Source organism: Rhipicephalus microplus, unplaced genomic scaffold, assembly GCF_043290135.1.
Source record: "Rhipicephalus microplus isolate Deutch F79 unplaced genomic scaffold, USDA_Rmic scaffold_12, whole genome shotgun sequence".
NCBI classification, from domain to species: domain Eukaryota; kingdom Metazoa; phylum Arthropoda; class Arachnida; order Ixodida; family Ixodidae; genus Rhipicephalus; species Rhipicephalus microplus.
This window is the reverse complement of record NW_027464585.1, coordinates 32,254,758-32,272,359: the sequence shown is the minus strand read 5'-3', so window position 1 is coordinate 32,272,359 and position 17,602 is coordinate 32,254,758. Positions and strand designations below refer to the sequence as shown.

The window sequence follows — 17,602 nt, the reverse complement described above, 5'->3', positions numbered from 1 at the left end:
TTCTGGATGAAAATTTTCTTGTAGTTGCTCATCTTGTCTCCTTCCCACTTTCGCTGCTCTTCCAAAACTTAGCTTGATACGTTTGTGATCACTACCCAGACTTCTGGAGCCCCCTTCATCTATGTGCATTCCCCTGAGCTTATCATTCATTTTGTGTGACAACAGTGCGTAATCTATCGTTGACTGCAGCCTTCCTACCTCCCTTGTTATTTGCCCTTCACACTTCTCGGTACTGTAGCAAATGATCAACTCATGCCTTTCACACATATCCATGATCATTTTGCCTGTTGAGTCAGTATACCCATTTATATCTTCTATGTGCGCATTCACATATCCTAGTATATTTATATCGCACTCTCCTCCTAACTCCTAAATGTCATTTGATATACACTCTACCATTGCCTGGTTTTCCTCTCTGGCCTTTGCTCCCGTCCACAAGTAGGCGAAACTAAGGAGTGTCATTTGCCCTGCCACTTGCCCTTTTAGCCACAAATGTTCCTTGCATCCCTGCTTGACTTTTTGCCAACCCATGCTCTTATGTATAAGTGCACCAATTCCACCCCCCTTTTTGCTGCCTTCTGTTCTATTGCAATATTCCCATGCTACAGCATCGCCGCCTTAAGAACCGGTTTTTTGTCCACGTGCGCCGCTTCACGCGATGCTTGGCGAATGAGGGTGCCTGAACACACTACCCCATATTCTACTACACGATAATTACAGTGTCTAGAATTATACTGGCAGTATATTTCTAGACACTGTAGCTTTGTCCCTCAAAATGCTAGTGCCCCTGGGGGATCCAAAACACTGCCTAGATTGGAAAGTGTTCTCAAATGATGAAACACAAGTACTTTTCGTTACCCTTCATGAAAACCTAATAATATTATGAAGCACAGATTGTAACACTATATTTGAAAAATTCTGTTGTCTGCCACAGCAAACGGTGGCAAGACACGTTGCTCGCCGCTCCAGTCGCAGAGCGAAAATCGCAGACCGTCTGCGGTCAATAGTCCATATAAAACGAAACCGCCATTAGCGGCGGTTGTGAGCAGAACGATTGGAGAGCGAACGGCATGATTTTTTTTTTCTCGCTGCAATCACGGCATGTGAAACAGCCTTTATCCCTCGGGCCTTCCTCGTTTGTTTCGTCGCATGTCTTCAAGTTAGTGTGATAGCTAGGCAGGGGTACATATCTATCAAACGAATAGCGATATGCTTTTTATATTAATTCTGCAGTTAAAACGGTTAAAACTGTAAGCTAGCAGACGATGTGGGTTCGTGTTGAGCGATAGGAATTGTGCGAGCTCGACTACGCAGAAGCAGCATTATTTATTTCAATAATGCATACGTATGTGTTGTATGTATTTTAATATTACAGATATTTTTAGTTTAAATTGTATTCTGTGACTATGTTACTCAAAATCTGCATAAAGATCGGCAATGCAAACTAAGATTACGCGCTCTAGCACACCTTTCGATTCTGGCGGCCTCTAGTGGCGTCATCGCAAAAGCGACCACTACGGTCCCATTGGTTGGCTGCATAGAGTTTCATACAAAAATACTGACTAGACGACAGCAGTGGTAGTGTATAGATGTTCTGTAACGACACACTGCGTCATTCCGGTACACCATATGCAGCATTGAACCCGCATAAACTCTACATTTCTCTCTAGACAGCCTCATGAGATTGGTTCTATAATCTATGATGCAGGAGGCAAGCGAAACGCGGCACGCTTTTCACAGCCTTCCGTTCAGCCGTTCCCGCAGCGCCATTTGTGCACTAAGCGACTAATCTCAGGGCAACGTTTCTAGACTACGTTGTCTCAGGGCATGGTGTGCTTGCTTGTTGGAGAAGGGGACTTTTCGTTCGCCTTGGCGTGGCTGTCACAGCACCCGGAAAAGCACTTGGTGGCCAGCTGCCCGCACGGGTATTCGGACGAAGCACGAGCCAATGTGGACAAGTTGAACGCCATGGGTGAGTGATGTTCCAACGTATCTGACCGCCATGGGTAAGTAATGTTCCAACAGGCAACAGTTCACCGCGTGTGTTCACCGCGTTGTTCACAGAAGGAAGCTTCACGGGAAACATAATAAAAACGATGAACAGTAGCTTCAAACACTCGCCGCCACTCGTAATCGCCTCATCTCGCAAGGCGGAACAGGCTTTAGAAGGTAACGCCACGCATGATGACAAGCGAAGGCGCAGTCCTCAAGCGCCTACATTGCAATCCATCTAGTCCTCACAAAGATGGCACCGAGCGCGCATCGTACGTTTTCGGCGGGGAGGCAAACCCATAGAGTTTCCCACAATACTTACTAGAGAGAACTCTGGCGCTAGTGTCTAAGGGAGCTGCAACGCACGGCGCTTCAGCGAGCATGGGAATGATGGGTAGTACACACATTTGTCTAATAATCGTACTTCTGGCCTGCCTTTGGCTCCGTGTGTTCTTGTGGCTTGAAGCTGTTTTCTTACGAAACAAGTATTAGCAAATGTTCAGTGGTTGCGCTTCACCATGTTATTTTTTAGACTTACTTTGCAAATTGGCCCACGAATTTTAAAAGCATTCCATCTTTATTTCAAAACAAAACCGAAACACAGCAATAAGCGAAACTGCAAGTACGATTCGCCACGCAAAAGTACGAAGACTAGGCAAATGTGTATACTACCCATCATTCCTATGGTCGCTGAACGATCGCAGCGCCAGAGTGCCCTCTAGTTAATATTGAGAAACTCTATGGGCAAACCTTCCTCCTCCGTGCTCACAGCCCTTGTATAGTGTCGTAGCCTCCTAGATTTCCCTTGCCTGCCAGATGAGCGCGAAACTCCCGTCGTCTAAGGCAACGTTGCCTACGTAAGGGTAAGGGTCTTTGTACTCAGCGTTTGAGATCAGCAATTTTGGCGTTGGCTACCGATATCATAGGATGTCTTGTATTAAAACATCTAACTGTCTAATGACAGTGTCACCTACGTAGGATAATTTATAATTACGTGTATGCTTTTTTAAAACTTTGTGTTACAATGTTGGCTCAAATGCAGTGCCCCCACGCGGCGCTGATAGTTGTGTTGAGCTGTGCAAGCCTGGCACAGGAGTGGGGTGGCCGTTTTGGGAAATAATTAAACAGTTCATTGTGGGCTAAGGGCTCAAGGTGTTCTCGTGTTCTTCGCGGGCCTGATGGCCTACTGTTCACGGTTGTCACTACCGCCTGGCCATCAGTTAATCTACACATGTAACAACTGGCGACGAGGATGAAAGGAAGTTTCATGTATGTCTTCGTTCCCGCAGCTCTCTGCTATCTGTTCACCATGCCAAGTTTCGGCAACCTCGAGCCATTCGACGGGGGAGAAGACGACTGGCCCTGTTACGTGGACCGGCTCAAAGCATTTTTCCTGGCGAATGATGTCGCCCCAGACAAGCGTACTGCCGTGTTCATCAGCTGCTGCGGGCAGAAAACGTATGCTTTGCTCCGCAATTTGGTCAAGCCCGCCAAGCCCAGTGACAAGAATCTGGACGAGATTCTTCAAGTACTTGGAAGCCATTATTGTCCGAAGCCCTCTGCCGTCGTGCAGCGTTTTCGTTTCAACTCGCGCGTTCGCGCGGAAGGGGAATCGGTCAGCAATTTTATCGCAGCACTAAAAAGCCTGTCCGAGCACTGCAGCTTCGGGGCTGAACTCGAAAACATGCTCCGCGACCGCGTCGTGTGTGGCATAAACAACGTGGATGTCCAAACAAGACTTCTGGAAAAACCTGACCTCACCTTCGACGATGCTGCGCAGACCGCCCTGGCAATGGAAGCAGCAAAAAGGGACGCAAGTGAGATGGCGCAAGCGAACACAAGCAGCGCTTTCTCGACTCACCGAGGTCCTGGGGGCGTCACCTGCTACCGCTGTGGGAACGGACATCTTGCATCAAAATGCAAGCATGTGAAGACAATTTGCAATTACTGCCACAAACGAGGTCATTTGGCGAAGGTGTGCAATTCGCGACGAAGGGACAGCCAAGCCCAAAGCAACAGCCCGACCAAGGCACGTTCATTCTCGGCTTGCAGTTCACCTTCGTCGAGAAACCGTCATCGTGTTAATACGGTACGCAAGCAGGACGCCGCTACCACTTCATTTTGCGAAGTTTTTGACATGTGGCAAGTCGACTACGCCATGCCGCCTCCGCCTTTCACCGTCACTGTTGACGTTTGCGGCAAGCCGCTCCGCATGGAAGTGGACACGGGGGCAAGTGTCTCTGTCATGGCAAAGTCGCGTCTTCTTAAACTTATGCTCTGCGAAGCTATGGCGGGGAACTAAAAAAGGTTCAGGGCAAAGCTGACGTGAGTGTGAAGTTTCATGGCAGAGAGGCCGACCTACCTATTTTTCTGACCGGAGACGGATCGCCCACTCTTCTTGGACGCAACTGGATGCGTGAGTTGGGCATTGGAGTTTCCGATGTCGAAGTGAACATCCACGCACTTTCCGACGTTAAACACCTAGTCCAAGACTATGCCGAAGTGTTTGGAGAAGGCCTGGGTACATTCAAGGGTGCTAAAGCTTCTCTACATGTTCCTTCAGATGCTCCGCCTCGGTTCTTCAAGCCACGTCCACTGCCGTACGCCTTGACAGATAAAGTAACTCAAGAAATCCATAGACTAAGAAGAGATTCCATTCTTGTTCCAGTCAAGACAGCAAAGTGGGCTGCACCTATTGTTCCTGTGACCAAAAAGGATGGACGCATCAGAATCTGTGGAGACTTTGGTGTCACTATATACCCAGTCGCAACAGTGGAGCAGTACCCCATTCCAAGGATCGAGGACCTGTGGACTGTGCTTGCTGGAGGTGAGAAATTCACAAAATTGGATTTGCGAGATGCATACCAGCAAGTTGTCCTTGACGAGGCCTCTAGGGAGTATGTCACAATTTCGACGCACATGGGGTTATTTCAGTACACCCGGTTGCCTTTTGGTGTCTCATCTGCTCCTGCCATATTTCAGCGCAAGATGGAGAACTTGTTCAGGGGACTGCCTCATGTAGCAGTCTATTTTGACGACATTCTTGTGACTGGCGCAAATAATGCTTAGCACCTTCGCAACCTTCGTGCTGTACTTAGCAAGCTTCAGGAATCGGGCCTCAAGCTGAAACTAGAAAAATGCCATTTCTTCGTGCCGCAAGTTGAGTATCTCGGGCACATCATCAGCAAGGAAGACCTTTCCCCAAATGTTGACAAGGTAGCAGCCATTCTGCATGCTCCTGTGCCTCAGGATGTCAGGGAACTTCAGAGTTTCTTGGGACTTGTAAACTTCTACAGGCGCTTCTTACCCAATCTTTCATCGCTCCTTCGTCCACTGCACTTACTTTTTGTGAAGGGAAGAAGTGGGAGTGGAGACATGAGCAACAAGATGCATTCAATGCCTGCAAGCACTTGGTGACATCAGCTCCAGTTCTAGTGCATTTCAACCCTGCCAGGCCTGTTTGCCTCAGCTGTGACGCATCGCCTTATGGTACAGGTGCAGTTCTAGCGCACAAAGATGCTGATGGCGAGGAACATCCCATTGCTTTTGCCTCGAGGAGCTTGTCAAAAGCAGAACAAAACTACAGTCAACTCGACAAGGAGACACTGGCTTTAGTGTTTAGTGTGGATCGGTTCCACCAGTACTTGTGGGGCATCTCATTCGAAGCACGCACTGACCACAAGCCACTTCTTCGTTTGCTGGGTGCCAACAAGCCCGTTCCCGTGCAAGCTTCGCCTCGAGTGGTCAGGTGGGCTCTGAAGCTGTCTGCTTACAAGTACGAACTTGTATACAAGCCTGGCAAAGAGCTCTGCCACGCTGATGCTCTTAGTAGACTACCTCTCCCAACTGACACTACTGCATTACCACGACCTGCTGAAATCTTTTTGCTAGAGGAGGCATATCCGAGACTCCTTTCACCAGGTGTTGTGGCCCAAGCCACACGAAATGACCCACTTCTGGGCCATGTTGTTCTTGCAGTTCTGAAAGGAGAAAGCCTTCCAGTAGGACCAGAGTGGAACCCTTTCAATACCAGAAGCTCAGAACTCAGTCTCCATGAGGGTTGCCTACTCTGGGGATCAAGAGTAGTGATCCCAAAGTCATTGCAGACCCAAGTTCTTGGTGTTCTTCACGCCAGCCACCCGGGTATCGAGAAGAGCAAGATGATTGCCAGGAGCCATGTTTGGTGGCCAGGCATTGACGATATTGCCAACAGTGTGAAGAGCTGCGCTACGTGCCAGACTCAACATCGAGCTGCACAGCCGGTTCAGCAGACGCCGTGGCCTTTTCCACAGCGACCCTGGTCAAGGCTTCACATTGATTTTGGGGGACCATTTCTAGGTCACACATTCTTGGTTATTGTGGATGCGTTCTCAAAGTGGATAGAAGTCTTTCCTGTGTCTTCTACATCTGCAGAAGCTACCATTTCTGCATTGAGAATTTCATTTGCTCAGCATGGCCTGCCTGATGTCATAGTTTCAGACAACAATCCTGCCTTCATCAGTGCCCAGTACCTTGAGTTCTTAACTCGAAATGGAATACGCCGCATGCTTGTAACGCCGTATCACCCTGCCTCAAATGGTGCAGCTGAAAGAGTTGTTCAAACTGTGAAGAACAAACTCAAGGAGTTTGGTTCTGGGAACTTCCAAACGCAGATCTCCAGGTTTCTGTTCCACTATAGGACCACATGAAGTGACAGGTCGGCCACCGTGTGAACTCTTGACTGGAAGAATGTTCAAGACTCCGTTAGATGTCCTCAGGCCAAGCCTGCAGGCATCTGTATTCCTAAAACAACTCAAGCAGAAGTTGTATGCTGACAGAGGGTCCCGGCAGGCTCCATCACTGCAGCCAGGTGATGATGTGTACGCGCGAAACTTTCGCAGGGGCACACCCTGGGTGCCTGCCAGTGTCGTGGACGTCACTCCATCATCAGCCAGTGTCCGTTTTGAAGATGGCACCTTGGGAAACCGACACAGCGACCACTTGCGCCTTGTGCAGACAGAAACATTGGCCTCTCCTGAAACTGCTAACGTTGCAGCTCCACCACAGTTGGAGCCGCCGCTTCATCATGCGCCAGCTAATCCAGAAGTGCCAGCTTCTCTGGGAGTAGCTGTGCCACAGAGAGTGACGGGACTGCGCTCAACAGGGGTGTGCATGTAAACAGTGACTCTGTCGTGCTTACGCCTAGCACGCCGAAGTTGCGACGTGGCACAAGAACTAGGAAACCGGTGAATAGGTACTCCCCGTAGTCTTCCTCCTAACAGGGAGGAGTGTTACAATGTTGGTTCAAATGCAGCGCCCCCACGCGGCGCTGATAGTTGTGTTGAGCTGTGTAAGCCTGGCACAGCAGCGGGGTGGCCGTTTTGGGAAATAATAAAATAGTTCGTTCTGGGCTAAGGGCTCAAGATGTTCTCATGTTCTTCGCGGGCCTGATGGCCTACTGTTCACGGTTGTCACTACCGCCTGGCCATCAGTTAATCTACACATGTAACACTTTGTTACGTTATTTTTGTTGCATATAGGCTCCAAAGATGTAAAAAACTTCTATGAAGACATCCCTACTTAGGTGGCGCCACCACCATAGTTTTGACGACTGCCGCTTTACAAGTGACCACCGATAATCCGGCAGGCAAGGGTAATCTAGGAGGCTCTGATACTGTGCACGTGCGTCTTGCAGCATAGTTTCCCAAAATTAACTAGAGGGCACTCTGGTGCTGCGATCGTTCAGCGACCATGGTACAGTGTACTAGAATACTTTCCAGTGGCGCGTTCGCGCCGCGCTGCCTGACGCACGCGGTGGTAGCTGAAGCGGCGGTGCTGCCATTGACCACTCTTGAAAACTCGCCTTGGCAGCGTACGTGGAACACGAGAATGTAACGCTTGTTGGGTTACGTGCCGCCGCTGTTTGGACACTATTGTGGCTGTGTTTTCAATTCTTTGCGTATTCCATAACCGCATTGGTATGTTATGCTGTAAGTATGATTTCGTGTCCCTCAGCAAAGAAAAGCTGGCAGCAATAGAAGGCTAGACGATGCTCTTTATTTTTTTCCCCCTTAGTGCAGCATTCATGCAATGTGCCTATTTGGCGAGCATTAAAATTTTTGAAGCAAATGTTATCCGTGAAACCAAATATCTGTGTGATAATCGTCATAATGAAAAACGTAGGGAATGCAAGCTATAAGGTGCACGTGCACTGAACTCGGGCACGATATTTTTTAAAACCATGATACGAACGAAAACAAAAACCGACTTCGAAAGCACTCTCACTGTCCCACTCGATTTTATTGCACGTGTTTTTCACTTGCTCAAACGTTTTTCGTGCACCTTGAATGCACAAAGTTAACGGTGTAGAAGTACAGCTAAGTTAGTCTACTTAGCTTCAGGTGTTGCGCTGCCTTTCTCTTTGACAGCACGTTTGCCTTGTTCAAGCTTTTGATAAAAAAATGAAGCCGAGTGGTGACATAAAAGCTGATTATGCGAGGAGTGATACTGTTGGCGTGAGCGTTGCATTCCCACCTTCAAAGGAGCAGCACAATGAATCATGTGCAGGATGTCCATTACGCTCTCCCAGTGAACTTCTCGTGCACTAAAGCAACTTGTCAAGATATCTTCAAGTCTTGACATAAAGCGGAAGAGTTCGACCGATGGGTAGAGCAAGCCACCTTGATCATTGTGGCGCACAAATTCTGCCGCATGCAAGCGGCGCCCTTCCTCTGTTGGCAGGAAGAGGCTGTCATTACATGCAGAACACTTGGTGGGAAGCACGCACTTTCTCGCCACATATCCGGAAATATAATAAGTCAGCCTTGAGTCACTTCTCTGGATGTGGTATTCATGCTCCACAGCTTCATTTTCACATGAGCCTGAAGGTCCCGCTTGCTTTTCCGTGCAAAGCTTCATTTGGTCAATCAGCTGTTGCTTTGGAGTTTCTTCCCTGTCCCCAACATCAAGAAGAGAACTGACATCGCCCTTCGCATTCCCGCCTGCAACACTGTGTGCCAAATTATAGAAAGAGAGACAGTGAGCAGGAACTGCTGTGGCGTCGGGTGTGAGTTGCAGCCGGAAAAAAGTCTCGCGATTTTGAAAAAGTTTTCCTCGTTATCTTGGCTCAGCCTGGATGTCAACAAGTAGCGAAACCCATATTTCTCACGCAAATAGCGGAGGAGCTCTAGAGTACTTGTTAAAGTGACTCTTAAACCCTCAGCACTTGACTCGCTGAGAAACTTCTTATCAGCATGACGCTCCCAGGCGTTCAAGAAACTGAGCATTTCCTTAATGCTTTCTTCACTTGCAAAGTTGGGTCTGAGAGCTTTGGCTGTGTACCTTGCTGTCATCACAGCGATCAGTGACTTCATTCTGATGAAGAATTTCTCTGTCGCATCAATTTTACCACAGATTCTTTCCAACTGAGTATGATAAACAAAAAATGCTCACAAAGAACCATGCCCAAACAACTGGAACGCATAACTTTCCCGCATTTTTTCGAAATTGTTGGGGCTTATGTGGACGTTGGTAATCCCGGGCATTGCCTTCATTGTGACTGCATTACTGTCCAATTTGAGAGCTTCTCTTGCAAGTTGAACCGAAACTTCGCCATCTGGGCTGTCAAAAGTTGTAGTAAGGAGCCTGTTTCGAATGTTTTTCACTGAATGAGGAAAATCAGAAAAAAAGTGTAGGAACCGATTGCTGTCAACAGGATGTGGATTTTGCACACCACTTCCTTTAAAGAAGCTCTAATGTTAAAGATGCGCCACATTTTCCGGTTCCAAGCTGCCGCATCACATGTTATGTAGTCCACAAAGAGGCCGGCTCTTTCTGCTAGAACTGTGGATTCCAGAATAATTTTGGCCAACAAGTCTCCTTTCACGTTCTTGTTGCTCCTGAAAACACCAATTACTTGCGTCCAGCTGCCAACCAACGGCACAAACATTACGACGAGGCCATGATTTCATGGCAATGTTTTGTCTTTTTCGGGCGTAAACGGTCCGAGGTCCACAAAGCCTTCAATTTTCGCACCTGTGGTCACAGATAAATGTTCAGCCAGTTTCATTTCACCGATTATTAATCCACCATGTCGGTGGAACGCATCCAGGTGGGCAACTTTTTTTGCAACACACTCAGCATCTTTTCATTGAACCCATAGCTGCTTCTGTACTGAGCGGTGTATTTACGGAGGGTTGTGTCACTTGGGAGGGCCAAAATGTTCTGTCTTCGCATATACTGGTAGAGCTTCAGGCTTCTCATTTTAAGTGAAATGCATTCAAGCATTCATTCTTAATCATACTTCATGCCCCGCAAGCTCTTGCTTTTGGATGCCTCAAAGCACTGCCTGACAGCGAGCTGCTGCTTTGGCGACAACAAACTTATCTTTTTAGCGAATACTTCATCAGCTGTCACAGTGCACTTGCTTTTGATTTTCTTGGTGTGTAAGGTGAGCTTGTCTCCCTTCAATAAAAGTCGTTGATTTCCTCGGGTACAAGCTTGCAGCTTCTTCGAAACACGGCTACGGCACAGCGAGCTAACATTATGACTGTTCAGGCTCCCTCCTTGATGTCTTTTGAGACGCCACGCGGCTTTTCTTGCGTATTTGCAAACGACACAATCCATTCCTTCTTTCGTTGCCCTGCCTTGGCAGTTAGGACTGTAAACTGCTCTGCCCTTGCACTTAATTCGGCCTTGCAATTTCATTGTTAAGTTGGTTGTGAGACTGCTTTCAGCTCACAATGCTGCACCTTTGCATATATGCATGTCATGGGCTTCCTGCAGAGTGGTTATAGCATCTTGAATTGTTGTCACTGACGCGCCAAACACCTGTTTACCACACATGAACGTCTTCGAGTGCAAAGCACCGACACTGTTTCCAGTGAAGAACACGGCTTTTTCCACAGTGACTTCGCCTGAAAGTGAGTCGAGGGAACATGAGGTAAAGCACACTTCGTCGGCATCGTAAAGTTCATGCAGCGTCTAGCGCTTCCCGGGCATTTCGATTTCTATCACCGCAGCGACAGTTGCGGCCGAAAAGACTTCATTGCCAGTCGAAGGTTCGTCGACATCTGTCACCTCCGCAATCTCCCCACGCGCCTTTTTCTGTTGTGGGACATCGTCATTGCGCTTCCTTTTTCGCTCGTTTCGCTTCGGAGTGGGCTGCTTGCTCAGGAAAGCTGGTAGATTTGGCAAAATTGTGGGGACTGCGTCCGAAGTGAGCGTAGGCGTCCCACGTGGAATGCGAACTTCCTCACCATTTATGCAGTGTATGTAGTCCCTCACAATAAGACGCTGTTCAAAATGGAGCTCACATACCGCGCAGTCAGCGGTCAGTGCCTTGTCTGCTCTATGAAGGTTTCTTTTTCACGTGGATCTTCGTTCCGCGTCTGCAGGTGCCTTGCATAGCGACAGCTTCTTCGCGCTGTTAGTTCGCGCGTACCCTGTACTGCACCCTAGAGCGTAGCAGTGATTGAGGCGTTCCTTTCCACTCATTGCCACACGTGGCCACGTTCACATGAAAGTACGCGCATGGAACACAACTACACAGAACGAGAAGCCATCAAGAACACCACTGAAATGAGACGTTCGCGCGTACCCACGTGTGCACAAAACCGGTAGCTTTCAAGAGTGGCCGACGGCAGCGCCGCCACTTCGGGTGCCATTCACTGTGACGTGCGAAGCAAGGCGGCGCTCCTTCCGCTCATCGCACTGAATTCTTCTAGTACACTGTAACCATGGAAATGACGGGTAGTACACACATTTGCCTAGTCTTCGTACTTGCGGGCGGCGAATCGTAATTGCGGCTTCGCTTGTTTTGAAAGAAAAATTGAACCCTTTTTAAGTTCGTGAGTTGATTTGGAAAGTAAGTCTAAAAATAAAATGGTGAAGCGCAACCGCTGAACATTTGCTAATACTTGTTTCATAAGAAAACAGCTCCAAGCCACAGGAACACGCACGGAGCCAAAAGCAGGCCAGAAGTAGGCCAGAAGTACGAAAATTAGACAAATGTGTGTACTACCCATCGTTCCCATGCTCGCTGAAGCGTCCTGCGTTGCAACTGCCATAGACACTAGCGCCAGAGTTCCTTCTAGTAAGTACTATTGTAGGAAACTCTGTCACGCAGCGCCCCTTTGTCACTTCCGAAATGCGCCACCGACATGCCACGGTACCTACCGACTCCGTCACTTACAACTGCCGTGTTGTCTCCTCGTGCTTGCACCCGTTTTGTCTCACGATGCAAGTTTGAGGGCTGTTAGTGAGGCAAGTTGATTTAGGCAAGTTGAAGCTCCGCTCTCGAAGAGGGAGTGGAGCTTCGAGTGTTTCTTCGCCAAAAGTTATCACCTAAAATTGAGAACGCACATTGTGATTTTCCTAAACGTACCGGCGTGTTTGGCTGGCACGGATTTACAAAAAACTGCTTGAAGAAACTCGGTGGTATTTGCATCTTCAGGTGCAACTTCATATTGAGTAAGTGTCATAGCCAAGCACTTACCTGCAAACAGAGGTAGCTTACCAAGATACTGTACTTACAAACTTGTCAGCGACCACTGCGTGCACCATCAGTGTATCAGGGAGGCGGTTAAAATCATGATGGTGATCGCGTAAATTCAGGTATTGCATTGAAACAAACTGTGAAAATGGACGCGAAACAATATTAGTTCACTTTGAAGTATAGCCGATCGGTCCGAGTTGGGGGGTCAGGAGTTTGGAAAATTCGTCAAGTAATTCCCTAACACGGTCTCCATCGTTTTCAGGTACTCTACTGTACATTAGCGTACAGAAAAAGTAAAATACATGGTGGAAAAGGTGTCAAAACACACGCGAAAAAAAAAAGTGATGGCCGGCATTACCGCAACACCCACCACGCGAAGTCTCTATCTGCCTCGCATAGTATTTTCCTCGGCTGTTTCCACGAATTTCAATCAAAGAGGCTCAACATCAGCACTGTTAAAAACACTTGGGGGGGGGGGGGGACATGCTGCTACTTTGATGGGGTGGGCCGCCGCAATATAAATAATATATCTCTTGTAAACTTGCCTAGCTCTGCACGACTCGTTTTCGATGGGAGCTGCTGTGCTTCGCTCATCCACTCCTAAAATTGTGGCTGGAAAGACTTTGGGCTTTCACTTCTTCTTGGGTAACACAATTTGTGGTGTTTGTATCGAAAGTGAGATAATGGGCCCTCGTAGGTCGTGGCGGGCAGCCGGTGTACGCGGTCGCTGGTATACATGTCGCACATCTTGATTTTCTGGTCTTGTATCGAGTGAACAAATGAGGCCTTCTCGATCCGATGAGCTCTTTAAAGTACGACAACAAAGAACCAAAATGCTTCCCTTTCAACATCATACACAGCAACGGATGGAGAGCCCCCAAGAAACCGCGTTGGAGCACACAAACTGCCGTAGGTACCCAGAGGGGTACCCGGGCATGGCGGGAGAGGGCGACAACGGCGGAAGTGACATCACATGAATTTAAATGTGAAGAAAGAAAAGTTGGGGAAATATATGCTATACAGCACCTGAAATAGCTTGGAATCAATAAAAATGTGGAAAGCGTGTAATTTTTGGATGCCAATAGGTACACAGAGCAATAGAAAACACTATATGTGCAAAAATATTCAAAACCGAAAAAATTCAGAATATACATTTTTAAGAAAAATGACCTAGGAACAGTATCAAAAATAATAAATGTTGAATGAGAAGTTTTCATTCACATAGACAAAAAAAATTGGAACCGAGGTGCTGCTTCGTTGCACGAGCCATGCGCTGAAGCATTGCCTGATTTTTCTAGAGAACTCGTACACATTTTCCAGTAAATTTTTCTTATCTTGGTATATAAGCCTCAAAATGCTTCCCTTTCAACATCGTACACAGAAACGGATGGAGAGCCCCCAAGAAACCGGGTTGGAGCACACAAACTGCCGTAGGTACCCAGAGAGGTACCCGGGCATGGCGGGAGAGGGCGACAACGGCGGAAGTGACATCACATGAATTTAAATGTGAAGAAAGAAAAGTTGGGGAAATATATGCTATACAGCACCTTAAATAGCTTGGAATCAATAAAAATGGGGAAAGCGTGTAATATTTGGATGCCAATAGGTACACAGAGCAATAGAAAACACTATATGTGCAAAAATATTCAAAACCGAAAAAATTCAGAATAGACATTTTTAAGAAAAATGACCCAGGAACAGTATCAAAAATAATAAATGTTGAATGAGAAGTTTTCATTCACATAGAGACAAAAAAAAATTGGAACCGAGGTGCTGCTTCGTTGCACGAGCCATGCGCTGAAGCATTGCCTGATTTTTCGAGAGAACTCGTACACATTTTCCAGTAAATTTTTCTTATTCATTCATTCATTCATTTTATTTCAAGTTCTCTTATTACATCAAAATACACAACACTGGTTAGACCCATAGCCACTGGCTAGTAAAGGGTCTAAATAAATGTGCATTTAAAGGAACAGATTGTGTTTACAAAGCAGATATTTTATAGGTACACTTCAATCATACAAGAAAAAAATTGAAACAAAATATAAGAAGGAAACATATTTGTGATAAGTCATTTGCAGTATCTTGCAGCATTGTTCCATGCAAAAAACGGATTGCATGTATACAATACATCGAATACATAAAGGTACGTATACCATGTCAAGTATGATTTTGTTAGACATATAATCTATACATAACGAAGTGGAGATTACAACGAGCTTTGTGTTAGTGTACCTGTTAATTTTTCTGCAGAAAGTATTTTTTAAGAGCACAGGCAAAACTTTTGCTTTCTTTTATTTGGTATGGTACATCATTCCAGACCTTTACTCCAGCAAATTGTAGCAATCGTTTGCCATAAACATTGTTAGTAGGCGGAAGATTGAAATTATGTAATGTGGCACGTCTGGTAAGGCGGCAAGAGGATGAAAATAGTGATATATGAAAGGGCAGGTTATAAGAAATGACATTATAGACGGTAAGTGCAATTTTTTGCTGTCGTAAATTATCGAATGGTATGATTTCCATATTACGAAACAATGGCGCGCAGTGTTGATCATATCTAGCATTGTTTATTATTCGAAGTGCCCGCTTTTCTAGTATACGTAAGGGTTCTAGATATGTTTTAAAAGTCCATCCCCATGAATCTATGCAATATGTGAGGTGACAATGAAAAAATGTGAAATAGAGAATGCGGAGAATACTACTTTTAAAATAATTTCTAGCGGTTAATAATGTACTGCATCCAGATCCCAGTTTAGCCCATACAGAGTTAATGTGGCTTTGCCAGTTTAGCTGGCTATCGAGAATTACACCCAGATATTTGAATTCGTTCGTTTTCTCAAGCACGCAGTTATTTATTGTAATGCAAATGGACTCATTACTTATATCTCGATAACGGGAGTGGAAAATAGTGTATTTAGTTTTCTTTGCATTCAGTGTTAGTTTATTCGCTATAAACCACTGACAAACATTTTTTAGTTCTACATTACTTTTATGCTCGAGAACCCTTATATTGTCTGCAGTAACAATAACTGCTGTATCATCAGCGTACATTAGAATCTCTGCCGATGTCAATATGTTTGGTAGGTCGTTTACGTACAGTGAGAACAGTAAGGGTCCAAGAACGGAGCCTTGTGGTACCCCTGTGTGTATATTTAACAGGGAGGAAGTGAGATTATGCATAATCACCATTTGTTGACGTTCGCTCATGTAACTAGAAAATAAGTCAAAAATTTTGCCACGTAAACCATAGTGTCTTAATTTCATTAGTAATATATCATGGTCAACTGTATCAAATGCCTTCTTTAAATCAAGAAAAACTACTGCTACAAGGAGGTTATTATTTAATGCTTCGTTAATTTTTTGTGATAGAGATAGTACAGCAGTGGCGGTGGAATGGTGCGCCCGAAATCCATGTTGCTCGGCGCATATTACACGATATTTTTCTAGGAAGACGCGCATCCGTTTTGCTAGAATTCTTTCAAATATGTTATTTATTATGCTTAAAACAGATATAGGTCTATAACTTGAGGGATCAGAGCGATCACCTTCCTTGTACACCGGTACTACTTTAGCAGTTTTCAGACAGGATGGGTATGTTGACGTACGCAAGGAGTGGTTATATATATGGCATAGGATAGGGCCTAAGACGTCAATATTGTCTTTTACTATCCGCCCTGTGATACCATCTATCCCGCTGGATGCCCCGCCGCGGTGGTCTAGTGGCTAAGGTACTCGGCTGCTGACCCGCAGGTCGCGGGTTCGATTCCCGGCTGCGGCGGCTGCATTTCCGATGGAGGCGGAAATGTTGTAAGGCCCGTGTACTCAGATTTGGGTGCACGTTAAAGAACCCCAGGTGGTCAAAATTTCCGGAGCCCTCCACTACGGCGTCTCTCATAATCAAATGGTGGTTTTGGGACGTTAAACTCTACAAATCAATCAATCAATCAATATCCCGCTGGATTTATTGGTGGCTAAATTAGCAGTAGTGTTTTGAATTTCGTCTAGACTAATGTTGTGTACCGCAAACGTATTCGGCAAAGACGGCGAAAAACATTGAGGAGTGGAGGAAGAAAACTGCATTGCTAACGTCGGACCAATTTTAGTGAAATAATGATTAAAGTTATCTAGAGTTTGTGCATCAATAGAATCAGGTAGCACGCCTTGTCGTGGTTGATTGCCAACAACTTCGTTTACGATCTCCCAAGTTTTTTTAGAATTGCCCTGAGCTTGTTCTATTAGGCGAGAGTAATGTTCCTTCTTTCGCTGCCTCGTAAGGAGCACGAATTTATTCCTGAAATTTTGAACTGGCCAAGGTAATATTTATTATTTCTATGTTTCTTCCATTTATGGTACCAAAAATCTTTCGTCTTCAGCAGGTCAAGGATTTCTGCTGTCATCCAAGGACATAGCGGGGTCTTATATGAGCGCGCAGATACGTTTGAGCGGCTATTTCCAATGGCTCTGACAAGGAATTTCATTAAGTTCTGAAGTTCAACATTGACGTCATCGTTATATAGACTGTCAGGGTCAATGGCGAGAATGATGCTTCGTAATAAATTGTAATCTATTTTGCCCTCTGTTGTGATACATGGTGTGCTGCTTTTTCGTGTGTCATTTATGGAAACAAAGACAAGAAGGTGATCTGATATCGCTTCATCATAAACGCCGGCCTTCATACCAGATGTTATGTTCGTCAAAACATGGTCAATTGTTTTTGCTGATGTACTAGTTACCCTCGTAGGTATGTTTATTAGGTTACGAAAACTGAATGAGCTCAGTAATTGTGCGTAACTGGTATACTTAGAATTATGGGTGTCAATATTCATGTCTCCAACGATTACAACCGGGTTGCTATAATTCGCCGACAGATCAAAGAAAGTTCCTTCCATCTTGTCTAAAAATCGGTCAATGTTTGAATTCGGGGGTCGATAAACGACGCCGATTATACCAAAAGAGTGTAGTCTAACAAAAAGAGCTTCAATATCAGCGGAGCTGCAATTCAGTGATGATTGCTCCGTAAAAGCGTAGCCCCTTTTGATTAAAAATGCGACGCCGCCGCCACGTGAACAAGAATCACGCTGATGCGATAGGGTTACATATCCGGGAACATGCACTGTCTCACCCTTCTTTAAC

At 46.0% G+C, this 17,602-nt stretch overlaps 1 protein-coding gene across 9 annotated transcripts in view; it reads left to right on the top strand.

Annotated features, from left to right (window-relative positions):
- Positions 1-1,570: 1,570 nt before the first annotated feature.
- The window catches only part of LOC119166721 (ferredoxin-fold anticodon-binding domain-containing protein 1), a 158,971-nt gene continuing 142,939 nt past the window's right edge, over positions 1,571-17,602 (top strand). For 6 of the 9 annotated variants that reach the window (XM_075882451.1, XM_075882445.1, XM_075882446.1 and 3 more), the window contains exon 1: positions 1,571-1,972. In XM_075882451.1, coding sequence (XP_075738566.1) covers positions 1,828-1,972 — 145 coding nt within the window. In that variant the 5' untranslated portion in view covers positions 1,571-1,827. Of the gene's footprint in view, positions 1,973-3,131; positions 3,262-9,555; positions 12,065-17,602 lie in introns of those variants that run through there. The other 3 variants (XM_075882448.1, XM_075882447.1, XM_075882449.1) reach the window with 3 other exon arrangements.